General features: G+C 57.3%; 1 protein-coding gene across 1 annotated transcript; it reads right to left on the bottom strand.

The window, feature by feature from the left end:
- Positions 1 to 12,087: 12,087 nt before the first annotated feature.
- Positions 12,088 to 16,895, bottom strand: INHBB (inhibin subunit beta B). The gene is made up of 2 exons (XM_047084789.1): positions 16,448 to 16,895; positions 12,088 to 13,943 (listed from the first exon to the last, which is right to left on the bottom strand). Exons 1-2 carry the CDS (start codon positions 16,893 to 16,895, stop codon positions 13,168 to 13,170), a joined length of 1,224 nt encoding a protein of 407 aa, XP_046940745.1. The 3' UTR covers positions 12,088 to 13,167.
- Between the last annotated feature and the right edge of the window lie 1,740 nt (positions 16,896 to 18,635).

The raw sequence follows: 18,635 nt of genomic DNA, 5'->3' as shown, positions 1-18,635 counted from the left end.
TGGGAGGAGGGGAGGTCGTGAAGGGGGTGTGAGAGGCAAGGGTGTCATGGGCACCTCCCCTGGGCAGGTTGGCCTTCCAAGGGCCCAGCTAGGGCTGAGGGAAGCCTGGGGGAGGGGGAGGGGGCGGGGTTGCTAAAGGCCAAAGCCACCCACTCCGGAGCCTTTTCCCTTCCTACAACTTCTTTCTTTCTTTCTTTCTTTCTTTCTTTCTTTCTTTCTTTCTTTTTAAATTTTCATTTATTTATTTTGAGAGAGAGAGAGAGTACGCAAGTAGGGGAGGGGCAGAGAGAGAGGGAGACAGAATCCCAAGCAGGCTCTACACCATCAGCACGGAGCCCAATGCGGGGCTTGAACCCACAAACCATGAAATCATGACCTGAGCCAAAACCAAGAGTCAGAGGCTTAACAACTGAGCCACCCAGGTGGCCTCCTACGTTTACTTCCCTTTCCTTTTAACCCTCTTCCCTGGCCAACAAGACCTGGCTCAGGGACCGCTTCCTCCAGGAAGACTTCCCTGATAACCCCAGGGCTCTGGGCAAGGTTAGGTGCTTTCCTATGGGCTCCTACAGGAGCTTCTTGGGTCCCAGACCCAAGACGTGTGAAGACGTGATGGAAGATGTTTCATGCGTCCATTCCTGACCACGACCAGCACCCAGAAAGTCCTCGGTAAACAGCCGCCATGCAGGCCCCAGGTCCCCTCCTTATTCCCAGCTCACCCAGATTCCCCTGTGTGAGTGTCCACTGATCTTCCAGCTATCTGCTCTGGCCTAGGCACAGCCCCCTCCTTTGGGTTCTGCGTACCAGTTGCTAAGGGCCTTCACGTAAGACCTGAGGCAGAGCAGTTTTACGAAAGCATTTAGAGGCGGATGCCAAGCGTTTCTGGCAGGTCCCGGTGCCAGTCAAACCCCTCCTCAGCCCCCGGGTCTCAGAGCCCCACTTGGCAAGTGTCCAGGCTCCAAGCGTTTCCGGATCCCCTCAAGCCTGGGGTCTTGAGGCAACTGACGGGCAGGCAGGAACTCTGGTGCCTACGTCTCATTGAGTAATCGTAGAATAAAGTGACACGCGAAAGTCCCCCTCCGGTGCCGGGCAGAGACAACGTGCTCAGAGACTGCAGATTCTCATCTCCCTCCGGACCCATAAGGGGAAGGTAGTGGCGATTCTAGACGGGGTGCAGGTGAGGCTCTGAGTCGTAAAGACTGTACCCAACCAGCTGGCCTGGGCCAGGCTATTCTTTGAGACGGCCCCACTTCAGACGGACGTGGCATCCGCAGTGGGAACATCGGCCTTCTCTGGAGAGGATCCTTGGGCAATCCACTCCCTCAGGGGCCACCCTTGGCACCATTTCCAGGGTTTCTTGGGCTGGTTGTGACATCTGCTTGTGGATTCTGCTCCAGGTGAGATCTGACATCTGAAGGCGCAGGTCGTATCCACCCACTCACTCACGGAGAGAACTCCATAGGTGCAAAAGGCCGAGATAATGTGGGCCCTTGCGCATCCGGCCCCTGGAAAGGGGGTGAGGTCAGCGGGCAGGATACACTGATGTCTGTTGCCAAGGAGGCCATAAACGAGGCTGCTCACAGGGATTTGTTGGTTTTTTTTTTTTTTAATTAAAAAAAAATGTGGGGCGCCTGGGTGGCGCAGTCGGTTAAGCGTCCGACTTCAGCCAGGTCACGATCTCGCGGTCCGTGGGTTCGAGCCCCGCGTCAGGCTCTGGGCTGATGGCTCAGAGCCTGGAGCCTGTTTCCGATTCTGTGTCTCCCTCTCTCTCTGCCCCTCCCCCGTTCATGCTCTGTCTCTCTCTGTCCCAAAAATAAATAAAAAACGTTGAAAAAAAATTAAAAAAAAATGTAATTGTAAAATATATGTAACATAAAATTTACCACCTTAACCATTTGTAAATGTACCGCTCAGTGGCATTAAGTGCATTCGCATTGCTGTGCAACCATTCCCACCATCAATCCCCAGAGCTTTTCATCTTCCCACTGAAACTCTACCCATTAAACGCTAACTCCCTATTCCTCAGCCCCCAGCCCCCAGCACCCACCCTTCTTTCTGCCTCCATGACTTCGACTCTAGGAATCTGACTATTCTAGGTACCTCCTAGACGTCGAGTTCTCCGGTATTTGTCTTTCTGAGACTGGCTCGTTTCACATCACATAACGTCCTCCAGGCTCACCCATGTTGTGGCCCGTGTCATTAGGAGGGCTCTGAAAAATCAGAGTACAGTCCTCAGCCCTCCAGGGCCCTTCATTCTAAATGTTGAGGACAGACACGCTCACTGTGAATTTCAGCATCCAGCCGACTGTGACTGTCTTGACCAGAGTCATGTGTCCTTTTCTGCCCGCATCAACACTAGGAAGGTCCTGGAGGTGTGGTGGCCTCTCAGGAGGGGCTCCCAGAAGAAGGAGAGAAGGGGACACTACAGTGGCCTCCTGGGACATCAGCCCAGCCAAAGAAGTGTCTCTATCAGTGGTCGGCTAACTTTTCCTGTAAAGGGCCAGTATTTTAGGCTTTGCAGGCCATATGGGTCTCTGTCATAACTAATATATAAATGAACGAGGTAGCTGTCTTCCAATAAAACTTTATTTACAGGCACTAAATTTGGATCTCCCATTTTCATGTCATGCATTATTCTTCTTTTGATTTCTTTTCAGCCATTTAAAAACGTAAACACCAGGGGTTCCTGGGTGGCTCACTCGGCTAAGCGTCCAACTTTCAGCTCAGGTCATGATCTCGCTGTTCGGGAGTTCGAGCCCCGCGTCGGGCTCTGTGCTGACAGCTTTGGATTCTGTGTCTCCTTCTCTCTGCACCTCCCCTGCTCATGCTCCGTTTCTCCCTCAAAAATAAATAAACATACAAAAATTTTTTTTAAAAATAAATTACATTAAATTAAAATGTGAAAACCATTCAGAGCTTGTGGATTTGGCTGGCTGGCTGCAATCTACGAACCCCCGTTCTGGAATTAAGGTGGCATTGTGAGGGCACGTGGCCCTGTTCCACCCACAGGGCAGGACCTTCCTCCAGCTCTCCTCAAGGGTCAGGCAGCCCCGGGGAACCTGGTTCCCTGACACACGGCTTCAATAGTGAGCTGTGCAGGCGTTGGCCCTCGGGATCTGTTAGCATTGCGTCCCAATCCATGCCTGGCTCCACGCCCCCGTTGATGGCCGCAGCAATCGGAGGGCATCTGCTGAAGTTCGAGAAGCCTTGCGACCAAAGATAGGGAATAAGATACTACAAACTACTGGGGAAATGGTGTGGGAGTGCTTGCTTCCTATTTCCTAAAACAACCTCAGAACCAATCTCAGCTTCGGCCTGGAAGGAGGGTCACGGTCATCGGCCTGGGCTCTCGAAGCCCTAAGACAGGCAGGGGAAGAGGGGAAGTTTGCCCCATTCCCCAGAATGAGCCAACTAGACAAGGCCGGCAGGGTGCAGACCCCATAGGCCAGAGCCCCGTGTCCTGGGACCTGAGATTTCATTTCGGATCTTCCCAGACTATGCGACCCTGGGCAAGTCACTTAGGCCCCCTACACTCCGGCTTCTCCACCTGTGTAATAGAAATAATGACACTCCCTAGAGCTATGGCGGATTAGTTGGGAGAAAATATATCAAGGGTTTAGAAGAGTTCTAGGAACATTATGAGCACTCAGTCAGTGGTAGCTATTATTATTATTATCTCATCATTCCACACAATAAGCCCATGTGGTAGACACTATTATTAGCCTCCTTGTATGATGAGGGGAACTGAGACACAGAGAGGTTAAGTAACTAGCTCTAGGGCACACAGCTAGGACTGGGTGGGGCTGGAGTGTGGAAAGCCTCACCACAGTCTATGAAGCTTTTAGCCCCTGGCCTATGTGCCCTCTTGGGAAACCACAGGAGCTGAGAGCCCTGGGTCCAGGGAGGACCCTGCAGGAAGGTGCCTGGAGGTGACGCGGCCAAGACCTGCCTCCTCTGGAATGCCTCTCTTTGTGCTCCCATAGCCTCACCGCTTGCCTTTGGGAACCATGTGCACATTCCTGTACATCACAGGCCAGGTGAGGATCACATCTGCTTAGGAGAGACCCTGCACCCTGTGCACACACACACAGCAAGCCCTGGGAAAGGGTCTGGGGTGCTAAGCGGAGCTCCATTAGCTTGGGGGCCTCAGGCAAGTCTGTACCCTCTTTGCACCTCAGTTGTCCCTCTGCAGAAGGAGAGGTTGGATGGGCTTCTCTGCAGTTCTATGATCTAATCAGCTTCTGACACATCTTCTGCTTTTAGCAACCTGCCCCACCCCCCATCTCCCAAAACACTAAATCTTGGGGCCTGCCTTCCCATGACTCACGGAAGACAGAACAAGAGCTTTTTTTTTTCCCCCTCTCATGGGGAGACCACCAGCCTTTCCCACACCAAACCGGCACATGTTTTGACTGGCCCAGCCAGCCATCCCTCCCTGCCCACTCTAGATGGGCACTAGGTAAGAGCCCATCTCAGCCTGATACTCAAAAGAGGCAAAATACTGTGTGAAGCCAACATCCTATCCTGTCTTTAGGACAGGCTTTAGCCATGGTGTCCCCAGCCACCAAAGGCCATAGAATAATCCCGCAAGTGGATGTCAGGGGCATGCCTGCTCTCTGCTTGGGAGCTGAAGTTCACGTGAAGTTCATGTGAAGTTGGTTCAGGATAACCTGCCCCTCTGAATGCCATCCCAGAGAGAACCCTGGGACCTTGCCTCTCCCAAGGGAACGGCTGCTGGCCAGGGCAGGCGCCTGTGGGTGCTGTAGGTAACTGTCCTCAAGAAGACAGCATTAGTGCTGACATATAAGAGGCACTTATGAATAACCAAGGAATTACAGGAAATGAATGAATGAATGAACCATCTCGTCTAATCCAATTTCAAATGAGGAAAATGCAGGCTAGAGAGGGCAGACAGCTTGCCTGAGATCGCATGACTGAGTGGCAGTGCCCAGATAGGGCAGTCAGCCAGCAGGGATTTACTGAGCACCTGTTATGTGCTGGGTGGTGGTCCTGGCATTGCGGATTCAGCTGTACACGAGCGGACGGGGCCCCTGCCCTGGTGAGGCTTACAGTCTGCCTCCACAGTCCAGTCCCCTGACCCCTCATCCAGGCACCTTTCTCACGCTGAAATAGCCAAGGGGACTCTCTGCCCTAGGGCCTTGCTCAGACCCCCGCGGGGAGACGGTGAACCCCAGCGGGTGATGGGCTGGCCCGTGGAGCTGACTGTGCACTTTCCGCGCCTTCTCAACATGCTTGGAGCATTAATTATTTTTTTTTAATTTTTTTTAACGTTTTATTTATTTTTTGAGACAGGGAGAGACAGAGCATGAACAGGGGAGGGTCAGAGAGAGAGAGAGACACAGAATCTGAAACAGGCTCCAGGCTCTGAGCTGTCAGCACAGAGCCCGACGCGGGGCTCGAACTCACGGGCCGCGAGATCATGACCTGAGCCGAAGTCGGCCGCTTAACCGACTGAGCCACGCAGGCGCCCCGAGAGCATTAATTATTAATGCTGAAATAATTGACACTCATTCACGTGCCAGTCACCCACGGGGGAGCGGGGCCCTCATTAACCAATTCATCTCTCAGTGATTGATTAATTAAAGCTGAGCTTTTATAAGACACCCTCGGGTGGCAAACCACACTTTCCCGGGAGTGGAAGTCCAAGGGCAGGGAGGGATGGGCCTTCTTCGGGGTGCCACGAGCCCCAGGGAGGAACCAGGAAGCCAACGTGGACACTTTACTGGAGCCTGGGCACTTGGTTGCCACCCGGGCAGGTGGGCATTGCCTTTGCCCACGGCAACAGCAGAAGTTCGTGTAGCCTGAACACTCAGGGCAAATTGCAGGCTTTTGAAATGCTATCACATGAGTCACCTGTGCGCTCGGGGGCACGGGGCGCTCTTAAAAGGGAGAAAAATAACCAAGGCGTGGTCAGGAGTGCCAGTCCGGCCAGAAGAAGTGCTAGCTTTTGGTCTTAGTCGCTTGAGCCTCTCCCCGGGTCCTGCTGGTCCCCTTAGCCTCAGTTGCTCCATCCGGGAAATGGATGAGCAGGGTCAGCCCTCTGGCCCTGAGCGTGTGTTCCTTCATTTAACAATTGTGTGTTGAGCATTAATCCTTCCCAGCCTCAGGACGGTGGAGTGGTGAACAAGGCAGACCCCAGCTCCCCTAGAGTCCAGGCTTGCTGCCTCAAATCAGTGACGATACAGGTAAGACTGCGAGAGGAGCTTCCTAAGCCTTGGGAGTCAGCACTCCTACTCCAGAGCCCCAAAGGGTAAAGCACAGTTACCCAAGTAGAGAGGAGGAGAAAGGGGGCAAGAAAGGGCATTTGGAGGCACAGAGGTGAAGGTGGGGAGCTGCAGACAGGAAGGATACCTGGGTGGGGAATGCAAGGTGGGGACTGCGGGCTCCGGGGTGGGAGGGGAGGTGGTAAGCGGCAGGCTCGGGGCCCTGGGGAGCCCACTAGCCACCAGACTTCTTCCTAGGGCCGTGGGGTCCTGGAAGAATTCTATACAGGAGAGTGACAGGGTCCACCACCAAGTTTTCCTTAAAACGTTACCCAGGAAGGGTAGGAGAACGCCACGGGTACGTTTCAAAAACAAGATCTGTGGTCCCCAACTGCAGTGCTGGCCTGTGGCTACCACCACCAAATAGGTGAAGGACACAGCCTTAGGCCCTCTGGGCCAACCCCTTCCTGGTTCCCACTGCTGGCCATCCCCCAAAGAAAGGTACGCCTTACCTGTGATGGATCTGATGTGTCACAGCCCCCAGGGATCAATGCACCTGGAGGACAGGGAGCAGCTCCAGGGCCGGGATCTGCCAAGGCCACTCGTGCTATTAGAGCTAAGAAGAGTCGCTGAACCTGCTCTCAGGAAGGGAAAGGAGGTGGCCTGGAAGGAGCCACAGGGGGTCCTCAGGGCCTGGCCCATAGCAGGGAAGTTAGGAAGCTGTCCCAGAGCCAGTGTGGAGTGCTAACCTGCCCAGGGAGCTGGGAAGTGGCCCCGTGACCTCATCTGTGGAGGGGGTGACCAGCAATGACTTACCTCCATCACTGTGTTCCTGTGGGAAGCCAGAAGATGCCCCAAAGCCCCAACACAGAACCAGACTGCCTTCAGAATGTCCCCTGAGGCTGAGGGTGGGACTCCTAGTGGGTAAATGAGGGCTCCCAAGTAGCCTAAAAACCAGGGCTCTTTCCTTGAGGCTCAGAGCTCCCTTGGCTGTGGGGATGTCTATCAGATTCACACACACACACACACACACACACACACACACACATGCATGCACATACACATCCATTCACAGGGGCCGAGGTACTGTGCACATGGAAGATTGTCCAAACTGCCTTCTCCACCATTGCGGGACCCAGAGGCAAGGCCGCCGGCTTCTGGCCACACCCCCCAACTCTGCTTTGTTCATAATCTGTTTTCCCAGAATTGGGCCCAGCAGCCATCTCACCCACCTAGCCACGGAGGGAGTGGGGATGGACCATGGATGGCAGTCTCCATGGGCAGAGAGAACATCTCAACGCACAGATGCTATTAATATACCAGGCTTGGGCAGGACTTTCAGGCAGGAGTGGGAGCAGAGAAAACCCTGAGCCCCAGCTTCTCCTGTCTTCCAGGTAGGCCCCAGAACAGCTCTGTCTTTCCTTACCCCTCCTCCTAGACAGCCCAGTGGCTATAGGTTACTTTGGAAACAGCTCCTGGGGTACAAATCCCAGCTCTGCCACTTATGAGCTGAGCCATCAGCAAATGGCTTTCCCAGCCTTAATTTTCTCATCTGGAAAATGGGGGATAATAATACCTGTTCCCACTCTGACCCCAGATTGTCACGAGGTCTTTGTCAAACTGAGATGATCTTACCTGCTGATTCCCCAGCACATCAGAACAGGCACCCAGAAAACGACTGGCCAGATTGTACCATTCTACTTTTAAAGTGATCCGGCTTCAGGGCTGTGGGGACACCATGGTGACCCCCCACCCCCACCCCAGGCATTGAGTGGCCAGGGCAGGGCAGAAGGGGCTGTGACACCACACCGTGGGCAACCACAAGGGCTACAGAAATCATGCCTGTGCCCCCTGGCCCAACCCGCCCAGCACCTGCCCAACATGGGGGTGATCTAGTCTCCAGCTGCAAGGGGGGGGGTGCCAGCAACAGGCCACATTTACAAACAGAGCTACCCCAATCACAAAGCATATAACCGGCCAGGTGCATTGCCTCATGACGAGGAAAACATGAAAACGGCACGAAATACACACAACCAACCATGCTCCCACACTCCACAGTCGCCGTCTCAAACCCCACATGGTCTCACGCTCAACCACGCACATACACGCTCGCCTACACAGCCTCAGAGACAGCCAACCACACGCCCCAAGCTCACGCCCATGCCTCACCTACAACAGGCTCAGCTCCTTGTGCGAGGCCCACGGGTAACATCATTTGCTCAAACATCCCGTTGAAAGCTGAATAGGGGCCGGGTTCCTCCTGGAGCCTCTGCCCGCAAGGAGGGGCCTTGGCTTTCTGCTTCTTTGCCCACACAGGCATGCTTTCTTTCCCCATAGCAGTCTTCATGGCTTGCTGGCAGCCTATGCCCACCACCCCTGACCTTGAAGGAGGTCAAGGCTGCTGTATAGGGATTATCTGCCAGGCTGCTTGTGGGATCCCCAGCAAGAATCCCCAGGGTCTGCAGGGGGCATGCTAGTCATGTGCTGGGCAAGCCTGGGTTCCAGGTGGGGCAGGGGCCCAGTCACAGAGCAAAAGCTGCCGAGTCCCCTTCCCAGACCCTTGTCTGCACTGAGTGGGGACCCTTGGCCTTTGCACCGGGTGGCAGTGGTGCCACACCCAGTAGCTGGAACAGGCACAAAAGCTCTGACACATAATGGGCCCTCCTCAGTGCTGCCTCCACACTGGACTGGGCCGTAGGGGACGCACCATGTGCCCCACTCTGAACCAAACTGAGAGGGCGGAGAGAGAAAACAGACATAGGACACCCCGGAGCCTCTGCTGAGTGGACCCTCAGTGTGCCCATCTGGGAAATAGGGGAGAACAGAGGGCTGGTAGGCGTGGCGCCATCTGCACAGGGGATCTCCTCACCCCAGCGCTCTCCCCATCCCCGCACGCCCAGACTTGGCTCCACTGGGTCACTGAGCACTCAGGGCACGTCTGAAGGTCCGCCAAGGATGAATCTGACATAGCGGGAGCTCACGAATCACAGCGGATAGGGGGTGGAGACATTTGAGGCAGGTAGGGAAGCAGCCTCTGGCTCTAGCTGGCCCCGTGTGACCCATTTGTCCTATGAGAGGCTAACAGCCTGGTGGCCGGAAGAAGGAAGAGAGGGACACGGGGGAGGGAAGAGGAACCTTAAAGCAGCGCAGGAGGGCTCAGGGTCACAGGCGCTGGACTTGCTGAGCGGTGTGGGAGGCTTGCTCTCTGGGCCTGTGCTGTGGGGTTCCAAGGGCATCGCTAGGGAGAGGTGGGGCCCTCAGGCCAGGCCCACTGGGAAGATAAGGGCAGAGAATGGGAAAAAGCAGTAGGCAGAAAAGGACTAAGGACTGAATGAGGAAGAAGGAACAGGGGAGCCAATTGGCCACAGAAGCACAGGAAGGAAGATGTGCATCCCTACTGGAGAAAGAACACTCAGCCCTGGGACAGAGGAGGCATGCCTGTCCTCACGGCACCTGTCAGGAAAAGTAATTGCCAACTACCGTTGCCCCAGGGGGACCGGAGTGCACAGGCACGTATGCCTGCAAAGGGCAGCAGAGTACCACTCAGAGACCATCTCCCAGCCCGCTCGCCTCATGACCTCAGAGTCCCAGACCCTTCCTGGGACTAACAGTGGGATCCATGGACCACCCTGTAAAGCTCAGCCCCAGAGGTGGGTCCCAGGAGGTGCTCAATATCCAAACAGTGTGGGACCCTGGTGACTTACCCTGCCCCTCCTAGAGGCTGCTGGCGAAAGTTCCTGGGCCAGGGGTGGGCAGGGGCTGGATCAAGGGCCTGGAGCAGCCAGCAGCAGGTGGATGCAGCCCACTGCAGAGCAGAGAAGCGGCTGGGTCCTGACTTACACCCCAAATGCCCAGGCCAGGCCTTTTTAAATGAAATTTTCCTCTTCACCCCTATTAACTTGTATACCGTCTGAAGACTTTGCAGATCAATAAATCCACCCCTTAGGACAAACCGCTGGAGGAGCAGTAGCTCTCTCGGATAGGCAAAGGATGGGAAAAGAGGCCAGAGGCTGCCTCCTGCTACCAGATGGCTGTGTAAATTGAGATATGTCCCTCCTGCTGCCCAGGGCCTCCCTCAGTTTCCCCACTGTTACCTTCACGGGGTTAAATCAATCTGTAAGGTCCCACCTGCTCAACTGTCCTGAGATTTTCTGGGAAGACCACATGTGACCCAAAGACCAAGGCGCAGCCCCATGGCTCCGCAGGGCCTCGGATGAAGGCGAGGCTTTAGGGCTGCCGTCCTCCCAGAGAACAGGTGGCCCGGCCACGGCACCTGGGCTCAAGCGCCCAGGGTGCCTGTGCCAGCTGTGTTGACCTCGGGCAAGCTCTGAACCTTTCCGCACCTCAGATTCCCGACTCTGGAAAATGGTGAAATCGCTTCCCCAAAGAGCACGACATAGAACAGCACTTTGTGGGTGTCTCAAGTCAGACCTGCCATCGCAGTTGGACATCTGTCACTACTAAAACCACCACCACCACCTACTCCAGTTCAAATCCCCACAGGCAAGGACAGTTAGCATACTCACGGCCTCCTTTCTGTTCACCCTTCTGTTCCCAAGGCCCTAGCCTCTTCTGGGTTACAGTCACCTAGATCAGTAAATGCATGGCACGGAGGTCAGCTGCACTTCAACCTTCCAGGTTTTACATTTCCTTCCAGGGACGGGGGCTCAAACCGGCACTTTCAAGCGGTAATAGATGCGCCTTTAGTAAAACATAATTAGTCTCGGGAGAAGGAGGGTAAACAAACGTGCAATTCCTGGATTTGCTCATTGTCCTTCATGTTGATCTTCTGCCATTTTTCCTAGCCTCTCCCACTGACATCCGTGCTCGTGGCAAGGACTCAGAGAGTGCCGGGAGCGGGCCGCGGAGGCAACCAGCGTCAAAGCTGGACGCCTGGCCGCGCCCTCCTCCCCGCCGCCGCCTCCAGCCCAGACCCCACCGCCCCACACACCACACCAGGCAGGAAGCCTGTGGCACTCGATCTTTTATTTTCTTAAACTGTACACAGATGTAAAATACTTTAACAGCAAGTCTATGGGAAAATTGTTTGGTTTTAAATTATTATGAAACAGAACCTAAGGGGAGCTTTATTAAATAAACATAAAGGTGGGGAATTAAGGACGCACACCTGCATTCTACCATAGTCATTTTTACTGTACCTTCTGGGTGTGTAAAGGTAGAAAAGACACATCAAACTGAATAAACAAAATCCATTTATACCCTGAAACGTTGGCAGGCCACTCACGGGATTGTTCAGAACGTCTACCTCACAGAAGATGGCCTCACCATCTAATAAAAATTAAAACTGATCTGTTGGCCTCTTTGGTTCCAAAATTATGTATAATACATTTAACTGTATTTTTTTTTGCTGCTATAAAAATAACTTCTTTTTTCAAATGGCAGTTTCTGACTAATCATGCAACTAAATCAGTGCAAACATTAAAAGCAATCATTCGCTTAAAAAAGAAGCAAAGGATTTCATTTCAAGTATAAAAAATATAAAAAGAGTCGTACGAGTCCAGTTTCGTCTAGTGTGGGTCAACCCTTTAAATTGCATAGTTCACGTGGCACTTGGACATCTGGGGGTGAGCGAGTTCAGTGATATGCCAAGGGCCACTTCTGGACACACGCAGATGGGCAAGTGCTATATCGTGTGCGTTCAGGCAAGTCGGCAAGTGCTAGGAGGGGCAGGCGGGCAGGCGAGCAGGCTGGGGCCACGTCCATGGCCGGCCCTGGTGGCCGGGACCCACACGGGCAACTTCTGTAAAGCAGCTGGAAGCCTTCCCCATCTCTCCAAGACCGGCTAAACTGCTCCCCTCCCACAACCCCGCTGGGGGAGGAGGCACCCCCACCCCCCAACACCAGCATTTCCAGAATGCCTCCACTGCACCATTTCCTCCTCGGGGCTCATTCCCCTGCCTCGGGGGTCATTTCCACCCCTCCCCAATAAGTCCTAGAGGAACATCCCCAGTGAAGGGCACAGATTGCAACTTTTAGTTTTCTTCCCGTGTAAAACAATTCAGATTTTAACTTAAAAGGTCATACCTGGTTAAAAAAAAAAAAAAATCCCTTTTCAATTATACAACTGGAATGAATGACCTGTCAACTGCTAGTGATCAGTTAAAGCATCAAATTAAGACCCTCCTCCTCTCCCTCCCTCCCTACCCCAAAACAAACACACACAGAAGTCACGCCAGGGACCCAAGCAACAGTCAAACGGTCATTGCCACTGCTCCACGGTCTCTGGCAGGTTGTGTCCTTTCTGGGCCTCTTTCTCTCCACAAGGGTGGGAAAAGACAGGGCCCCCTGGTCCTGCAGCATGAAGGATCCCAGGCAGGGAAGGAAGCCAACACGTCTGAGCCAGGAGATGCTGAGGTATGGCAGGCTTTGCACACAAGCAAAGGGGGCCACGCAGCCCTCCCGCCTGTCCGCACGCTCCCCACCCCCGCATCTGCTTTTCCTGTCTGTGGCTCCCGTGCGCTCTCTCTCGTTCTCTCTCTCTTTCTCTGCGTCTCTGTCTTTGTGCTTTTATGTGTGCTCGGAAGGCGCGATTCAGAGTGGCCGGGCCAGCTGGTGGGAACGGTGGCTGTTCACCCCATTCTCTCCGACTGACAGGCATTTGTAGCTAAGCTGCCATTTGTCACCGCATCCATTTGCTGGTATCCTGGAGGCTGCTGTGTGGGTGGCAGGATGCGTCTGGCTGTGCGTGTCTACGTGTGCATCTGAAAGTATTTCATGTCAGTTGAGGGTTCTTGCTCTGGCTTTGACTGATTGCTCGATGAAGTAGTAGAAAAATATTTCAGGCCTCGCCCCGGCACCTCCCGGGCAGCCCAACGGAAGGACCGGAAGGACCACGCTCAGCCGGCTGGGCCCCCGGTTCCCACAGGGGCTGGCAGGAGACCCTCTGGGACTGCCCTCGCGCCCCGCCGCCGCAGCCCCGCCGCGGTCAGGCGCAGCCACACTCCTCCACAATCATGTTGGGCACGTCCCGCTTGACGATGTTGTACTCGTCGTCGAAGTAGAGCATGGACATGGTGCTCAGCTTGGTGGGGATACAGCAGGAGTTCACCGTGCCGGGGTTCAGGCCCCGCATGCGGTACTGGTTCACCACGGCCGTGTGGAAGGAGGAGGCGGAGCCGGGGACCCCTGCCAGGTAGGCCGGGCAGCTGCCCTCACAGTAGTTCCCGTAGTAGCCGGTGGGCGCGATGATCCAGTCGTTCCAGCCGATGAGGCGGAAGTCGATGAAGAACTGTTGCCTGCAACAGAGGTTGGTCCGGCCATCGCACTCCAGGCCCCGCTTGCGGATGCGGTGCCTGCTGTCACCCAGCCGCGCCTGCACCACCACAAAGGGCCGGTGCGACTCCTCACCGGGGTCCACGAACACCGGCACCACGGCCAGCTCCTGGCAGCCGTCACACTGCACGTCCAGGTTGAGCCGGCGCTCGCCCCGCTCGAACAACGACTGGATGGCCTCGGTGAGCGGGAAGGTGTGCCAGCCGCTGCGCTTGAGGTCCACCTTCTTCTCCACCACGTTCCACCGGTCGCCGTGACCCTGCTCCTGGAAGTACACCTTGACCCGCACCTTCCTCCGACTGCCCTTCTCCAGGACGTAGGGCAGGAGCTTCAGGTAAAGCCACAGGCTGGCCTGCACCACAAACAGGTTCTGGTTGCCTTCGTTGGAGATGAAGAAGTACAGGCGGACCCGGGAGGAGGCAAGGCCATCTGCGGAGAAGTGGGAGAGCAGGCCAAGTTAATTCAAGGAGAACACGAGGCAACGCGGAAAGACACTGCTGCCTGATGCTGGAATGTGAACTTGCCACGCAGCTGGAAAACGTTATTGACCAGAAATACCGTTTCTGGGGCCAGGGCCTCTCACTGGAACCTGGGAGAGGCAGGGAAAAATCATTTTCCATTGAGAAACCCGGACCGACTTGGAGCTGGAGGGTCCGGGCCTATAAAATCCTGCCTCACCTCTCCCAGGCCAGGGCTCCCTGGAGACAGGCTGTCAGGCCTCAAAGCTCAACAGAGGAACTTGTCAAGAGGCCAAGATCTTAACAAGTTGTTATGGGTATCTGTGAAATCTGGAAAACAAAACCAGGATCGCACCGAGGATTTTGGGGTGGGTTGTTTCAGTAGAGAATTTTTTTTTTTTTTTTTTTTTTTTTGGTTAACTCCGGGCATTGCAAAATCAAGCTGAGCCACCTACTGCCTCTTCCTAGTGTTTACCTAAGCATGATCTGATCCAACCCCCAGTGGATCCTCCACTGCAAACAAGCGAGCTCTACTCAGATTTCTGACACGGGAACCTGTGCTTTGCAGGCTGCAAAGCGAAGCCCTCATTTCTGACGGGTTCCAAGGGACAGGACCTTCAGCCTTGAAACTTGAGGTCCACTCCTTTCGTGAGACACCAGCTCCCCGTTAATGGCGCGTTCAAAATCTCCGAGGAAAAGGGGAACTGGCTTGTTAAGTTTCCTCCATAATTCAGCTCAACAAGAAGAGAAACCATGCCAACCGAGATACAACTACACACGCTCATCCTACATTTTTCAGTGACTCTTCTGACAATTTGTACTTTTTTCTTTTTCTTTTTCTTTCTCTCTCTCTCTCTTTTTTTTTTTTTTTTTTTTTTTTTTTGGCAGGAAGAACAAATAAGGCAACTGTGTGGCCATAGCTGGTTTTATCAAACCTCCTACCACCGCCCTGCAGCCCCCTCCTCAGGCTTCGCCTGGCTCCTCTAATAACACTGACATCTGACTTTGAAATGGGGGAAAGTGCAGCCTTAAAAGCTGGTCTTGGACGAGCTGCCTGTGACCTGAATCTGTTATTTATAAGTCAAAGAGCTGGCTCCGTGAAACGGACCAGAAATATACCAGCCCCCGCTGTCATTTTGTGCCACCGGGACCAAAAGGCCTCCTCGACCTTCCAGAATCACATTTCTACTCTGGGCCCCAAAGCACCTTTTAATCCAAGCTCTCTAATTGCATGTCGAGCTTTCCCTGACTCGGTCGGACAGCTAAAACGGCAATGCATTTCTTTCTAAGCACAAACCAGCCCGATTGTCTCTGCTTTTCTCCACACTCGGCCATGCAAAACTTTTCATCCCTTTTCATCCCCAGGCGGCACCAGCACCGTCTGCCTGCTGCCTGGAAGAGTGGGGGGCATTTTCAGCCTGGTGACACAACCGCTCCCCCCTCCCACAAGCTCCCTGCCCACCCCAGCCCAGCCCGCACCAGGGCTTCCCCCTCTGCGACCTTCTCCGCAGTCCCCTCGCCACAAATGGGGCTGAGCTCCAGGCACAAAAGCCAGCCTGGCTCATTCAAGTCCTGAAAAGGACAGCGGAGTGGAAAGCACTTGCAGCATTTCCGCGCGGGCACATTTTCCTTCTTCTTTTAAAGTTCCGAAAGATTTTCTCTATTATTATATTTAGACAGTGGTAGAAATTTGCAATCCAGGGCCGGAAGAAAATTCCCAAAAGGACTCCTACCCTTTGTTAACTACGAACTCTGCGGCTCTAAAGTGAGGGGGCTGCTGCCGCTGCCAGGCAAGCCTAGAGGCACGGGGCTGCCCCCGAGCCGCGTCTTTCTCTGCGTAAATGATGGGACCTGTTGAGAAGCCTGCCTTCCGCCCGATTCCGGTGCCCACACAATCGGAAGAGAGGTTGCCTAGCTCTCCCCAGTGAGGCTTCAGCAATCCTGGCAAGCCCACGCTGCCCGGCGATGGAAGCGGCCCCGGGGCCTCTCACGCAGGCACAGGCACACACACACAGACACACACACACACACACACACACACACACACACACACACTTACTTCTCCGGCCCACGGATATCAACAAGCACACACATCTCCAACCACACTGCTAAGCCTACACTCCGATCGTGGGAAACAAAAACATTAAGCAATCACCAAGCAAGTGCCCGCGGAGCCAGGGCCGCACGCATCTGCCGGGAGGGGGATGCGCGCCCAGAGGCGCTGGGGCCCGATTTCAGAGCAGTGGTGGAGGGCGAGGCGCTCAGTGGCGGGGACGGAGGAGCAGGGGTACGCTGCCTGAGGGAAGAGGACGGCAACCAGGACGGGGTGCACAGGGCCAGGGGCGAACGGCAGGGCCGGGAGTCAGCGTTTCCCCCAAGGTGCACTGGCTGCGGCGGCCAGAACGGGCAAGGAGAAGGGAGTGGAAGAGGGTGGGGAATGAGGGCCGCAGCTGGCCGCCCGGGGGACCGACCCACCTGTCTCGGCGAAGCTGATGATCTCAGAGACGCGCTCCTGGCCGTCGGCGCCCGGGCTGGCGTGGCCGTCGAGGTGCGGGATCTCCACGCGGCCGTCTTCGCGCACCTTGCCCGCGTGCAGCTTGCGCAGGGCCGTGACCATGGCGGCCTTGGGCACGGCGTGCGTGATGTTGGGTCGGCCCCGCATCTGCAGGCGGCTCAAGATGTGTCGCTTCACCGCCTCCAGGAAGTCGCCGTCCACCCGGCCCAGCTCCTCTGGCCGCCGGAAGCCGCCGCACGACGTGCAGGTGTCCTGCGAGCCGCCGGGGGCTCCGGGCGGCGGGGGCGGCGGCGGCGCGGCGGGCGAAGGCGGGGGCGTGGGCGAGCCCCAGGCCTCGGGCCCCAACCAGCCGGCCGCCAGCAGCAAGAGGCAGGCGGCCCCCAGCGCCCGACCGGGCAGCCCGTCCATGGTGCGCCGCTGGCGACGAGGGCGCCCGCCGCGAGGCGAGCCGAGCCGAGCGCAGGGCCGGGCTCCGGGCTCCCGGCGCGCCGCCCCGCCCCGCCCCCGCCCGCGCCCGCCCGGGCCTCCGCCCGCCCGCCGGGAGGGCCGCCGCCGGCTAGCAGGGGGAGGGGGCCGGCCGGGCCGCGGGGGTTCCCGCGCGACGGGGAAGGGGCGCTGAGGGCCGCGGGGGCCGGAGAGGCGCGCAGGCGAGGAGGGGGTCGGAGGGTCACTGCCGCGCGGGCGTCTCAGGGCGCCTCGGCATCTGCAGCCTTCCCCCCATCCTCTCCGCGTCGGGGCCCCGCAGCCCCCAGCTCCGGTGAAGCGAAAGCGGCGGCGGCGGCGCCTTGGCCGCCGCGCGGGGAAGGTGGCGAAAGGGCTGGTCGACGCAACTTGGCCGAGACGGAAGCGAAGGCGCCCGAGTCCCCGGAGCGGAGCCGGGCGCGGCTTGGCGCGGCGCTGCGGCGGGCGCTGCGGCGGGGCCCCGCGCTCGCACCTGAGCGCCGAGGAAGGGCCGCGGCTGCCGGCGACGGGCCGGTAGTCTTCGCCGCGGGCCGGCGGGTGGGCGGCGGAACGGGGCGAGCGCAGTGGCGGGAGCGCCGGGGAGCGCTGGCCGCGCGGCCCCGCTCAGAGGCGGCGCGGAGCCCCCGGCCGCGGGCCCTGCAGTCCTCCCGGCGCGTCACACGGCAAAGTTGTCTCTAGGCTCCCGGGGCGCCGCATCCACCGGCGGGCGGGCCGGCCGCTGCGCGCTCCGCCGGGGCCTCCGCTCCGCCCGCCTTCTCGCTGCCTCCCTCCCTCCGCCTGCCTGCGCGGGCCGGCCAGGCGCGGGGCGCCGTGCGAGGAAGGCGAGGCGGAGGCAGGGCCCTTCTCGCCCCTGTCTCTCCTGCCTGCGGCGGCGGCGGCGAGGTTGGTTCGAGCGCCTAAAAGTCTCGCAGTGTCCCCGGGTGCGGGTGCCCTAGCTCGCTCTCCCACTGGCACACGCCGCAGGGCCGGGAGAGAGCGGGCGGGTGGCGGCCGCGTCCCCGTGCCCGGCCGCGACACGGTGCAGAGCCTGCCGAGGAGTTCTTCTCTTTGCCCTCTCTTCTTTTACTCTCCTCGTTTTTTCTCCCAAGGGGGAAAAAAAGCCGCACAATCTCCGTAAGTGCGCGCGCGTTGAGATAGACGTTGGCATAAAAAAAAAGGGGGGGGTGGTGGTGAGCGAGTCTCGTCCTGGCCATGCGGGAGGAGGCTGTCCGTGCCTCCCCGTTCCGGCTTTCCCCCGGAGGGGGGGGGCGGAATCTGTTCAGGTCGCTGCCGCCCGCTCCCCACGCCCACCCCCGCTTCCCCCCGCTTTTTTCCTTTCTGCCTTCGCGGGAAGGAGGGGCGAGCCGGCCCGCTCCCCTCCCCCCACCCCCGCAATGCCCGGCCACTTTCGCAGTCTCGAAACTTTCCCACCACGTGGGCGCCCCGGACCCTCGCCCAACTGGGCGGCGGGCGACACCGACGGGCTCCCGGCCCGGGATCCCGGTGCTTGCCCCCCTCCCCGCGGTCGCGCAGGCCCTGCCCTCGTTCTGCGACCGAGAGAAACAACTCTCGCCGCGGCGGCCGGCCGCCCCCGGCCCTCCCGGGGTGCACCTTCTCGAGCTTGGCGAGGCGGGGGCGGCGGTTGCGGCCCCGGGCTGGCTCCGCGGGTGGATGTCGCTCCCGGGCTGCAGTGCCCTAGCCGAGCGC

This window comes from Lynx rufus, unplaced genomic scaffold (assembly GCF_022079265.1).
Source record: "Lynx rufus isolate CCGP_SWC_20201006 ecotype Redwood Valley unplaced genomic scaffold, mLynRuf1.p SCAF_2, whole genome shotgun sequence".
Classification (NCBI taxonomy): domain Eukaryota; kingdom Metazoa; phylum Chordata; class Mammalia; order Carnivora; family Felidae; genus Lynx; species Lynx rufus.
The sequence above is the reverse complement of the archived record's forward strand: the minus strand, read 5'-3'. Positions and strand labels throughout refer to the sequence as shown.

Excerpts from the sequence above, each read along its gene's own strand:
- INHBB (XM_047084789.1), bottom strand. The coding sequence starts at position 16,895 with ATGGACGGGCTGCCCGGTCGGGCGCTGGGGGCCGCCTGCCTCTTGCTG. Across the intron at positions 13,944-16,447 it reads CATCAGCTTCGCCGAGACAG|ATGGCCTTGCCTCCTCCCGG; the intron begins GTGGGTCGGTCC and ends ACTTCTCCGCAG.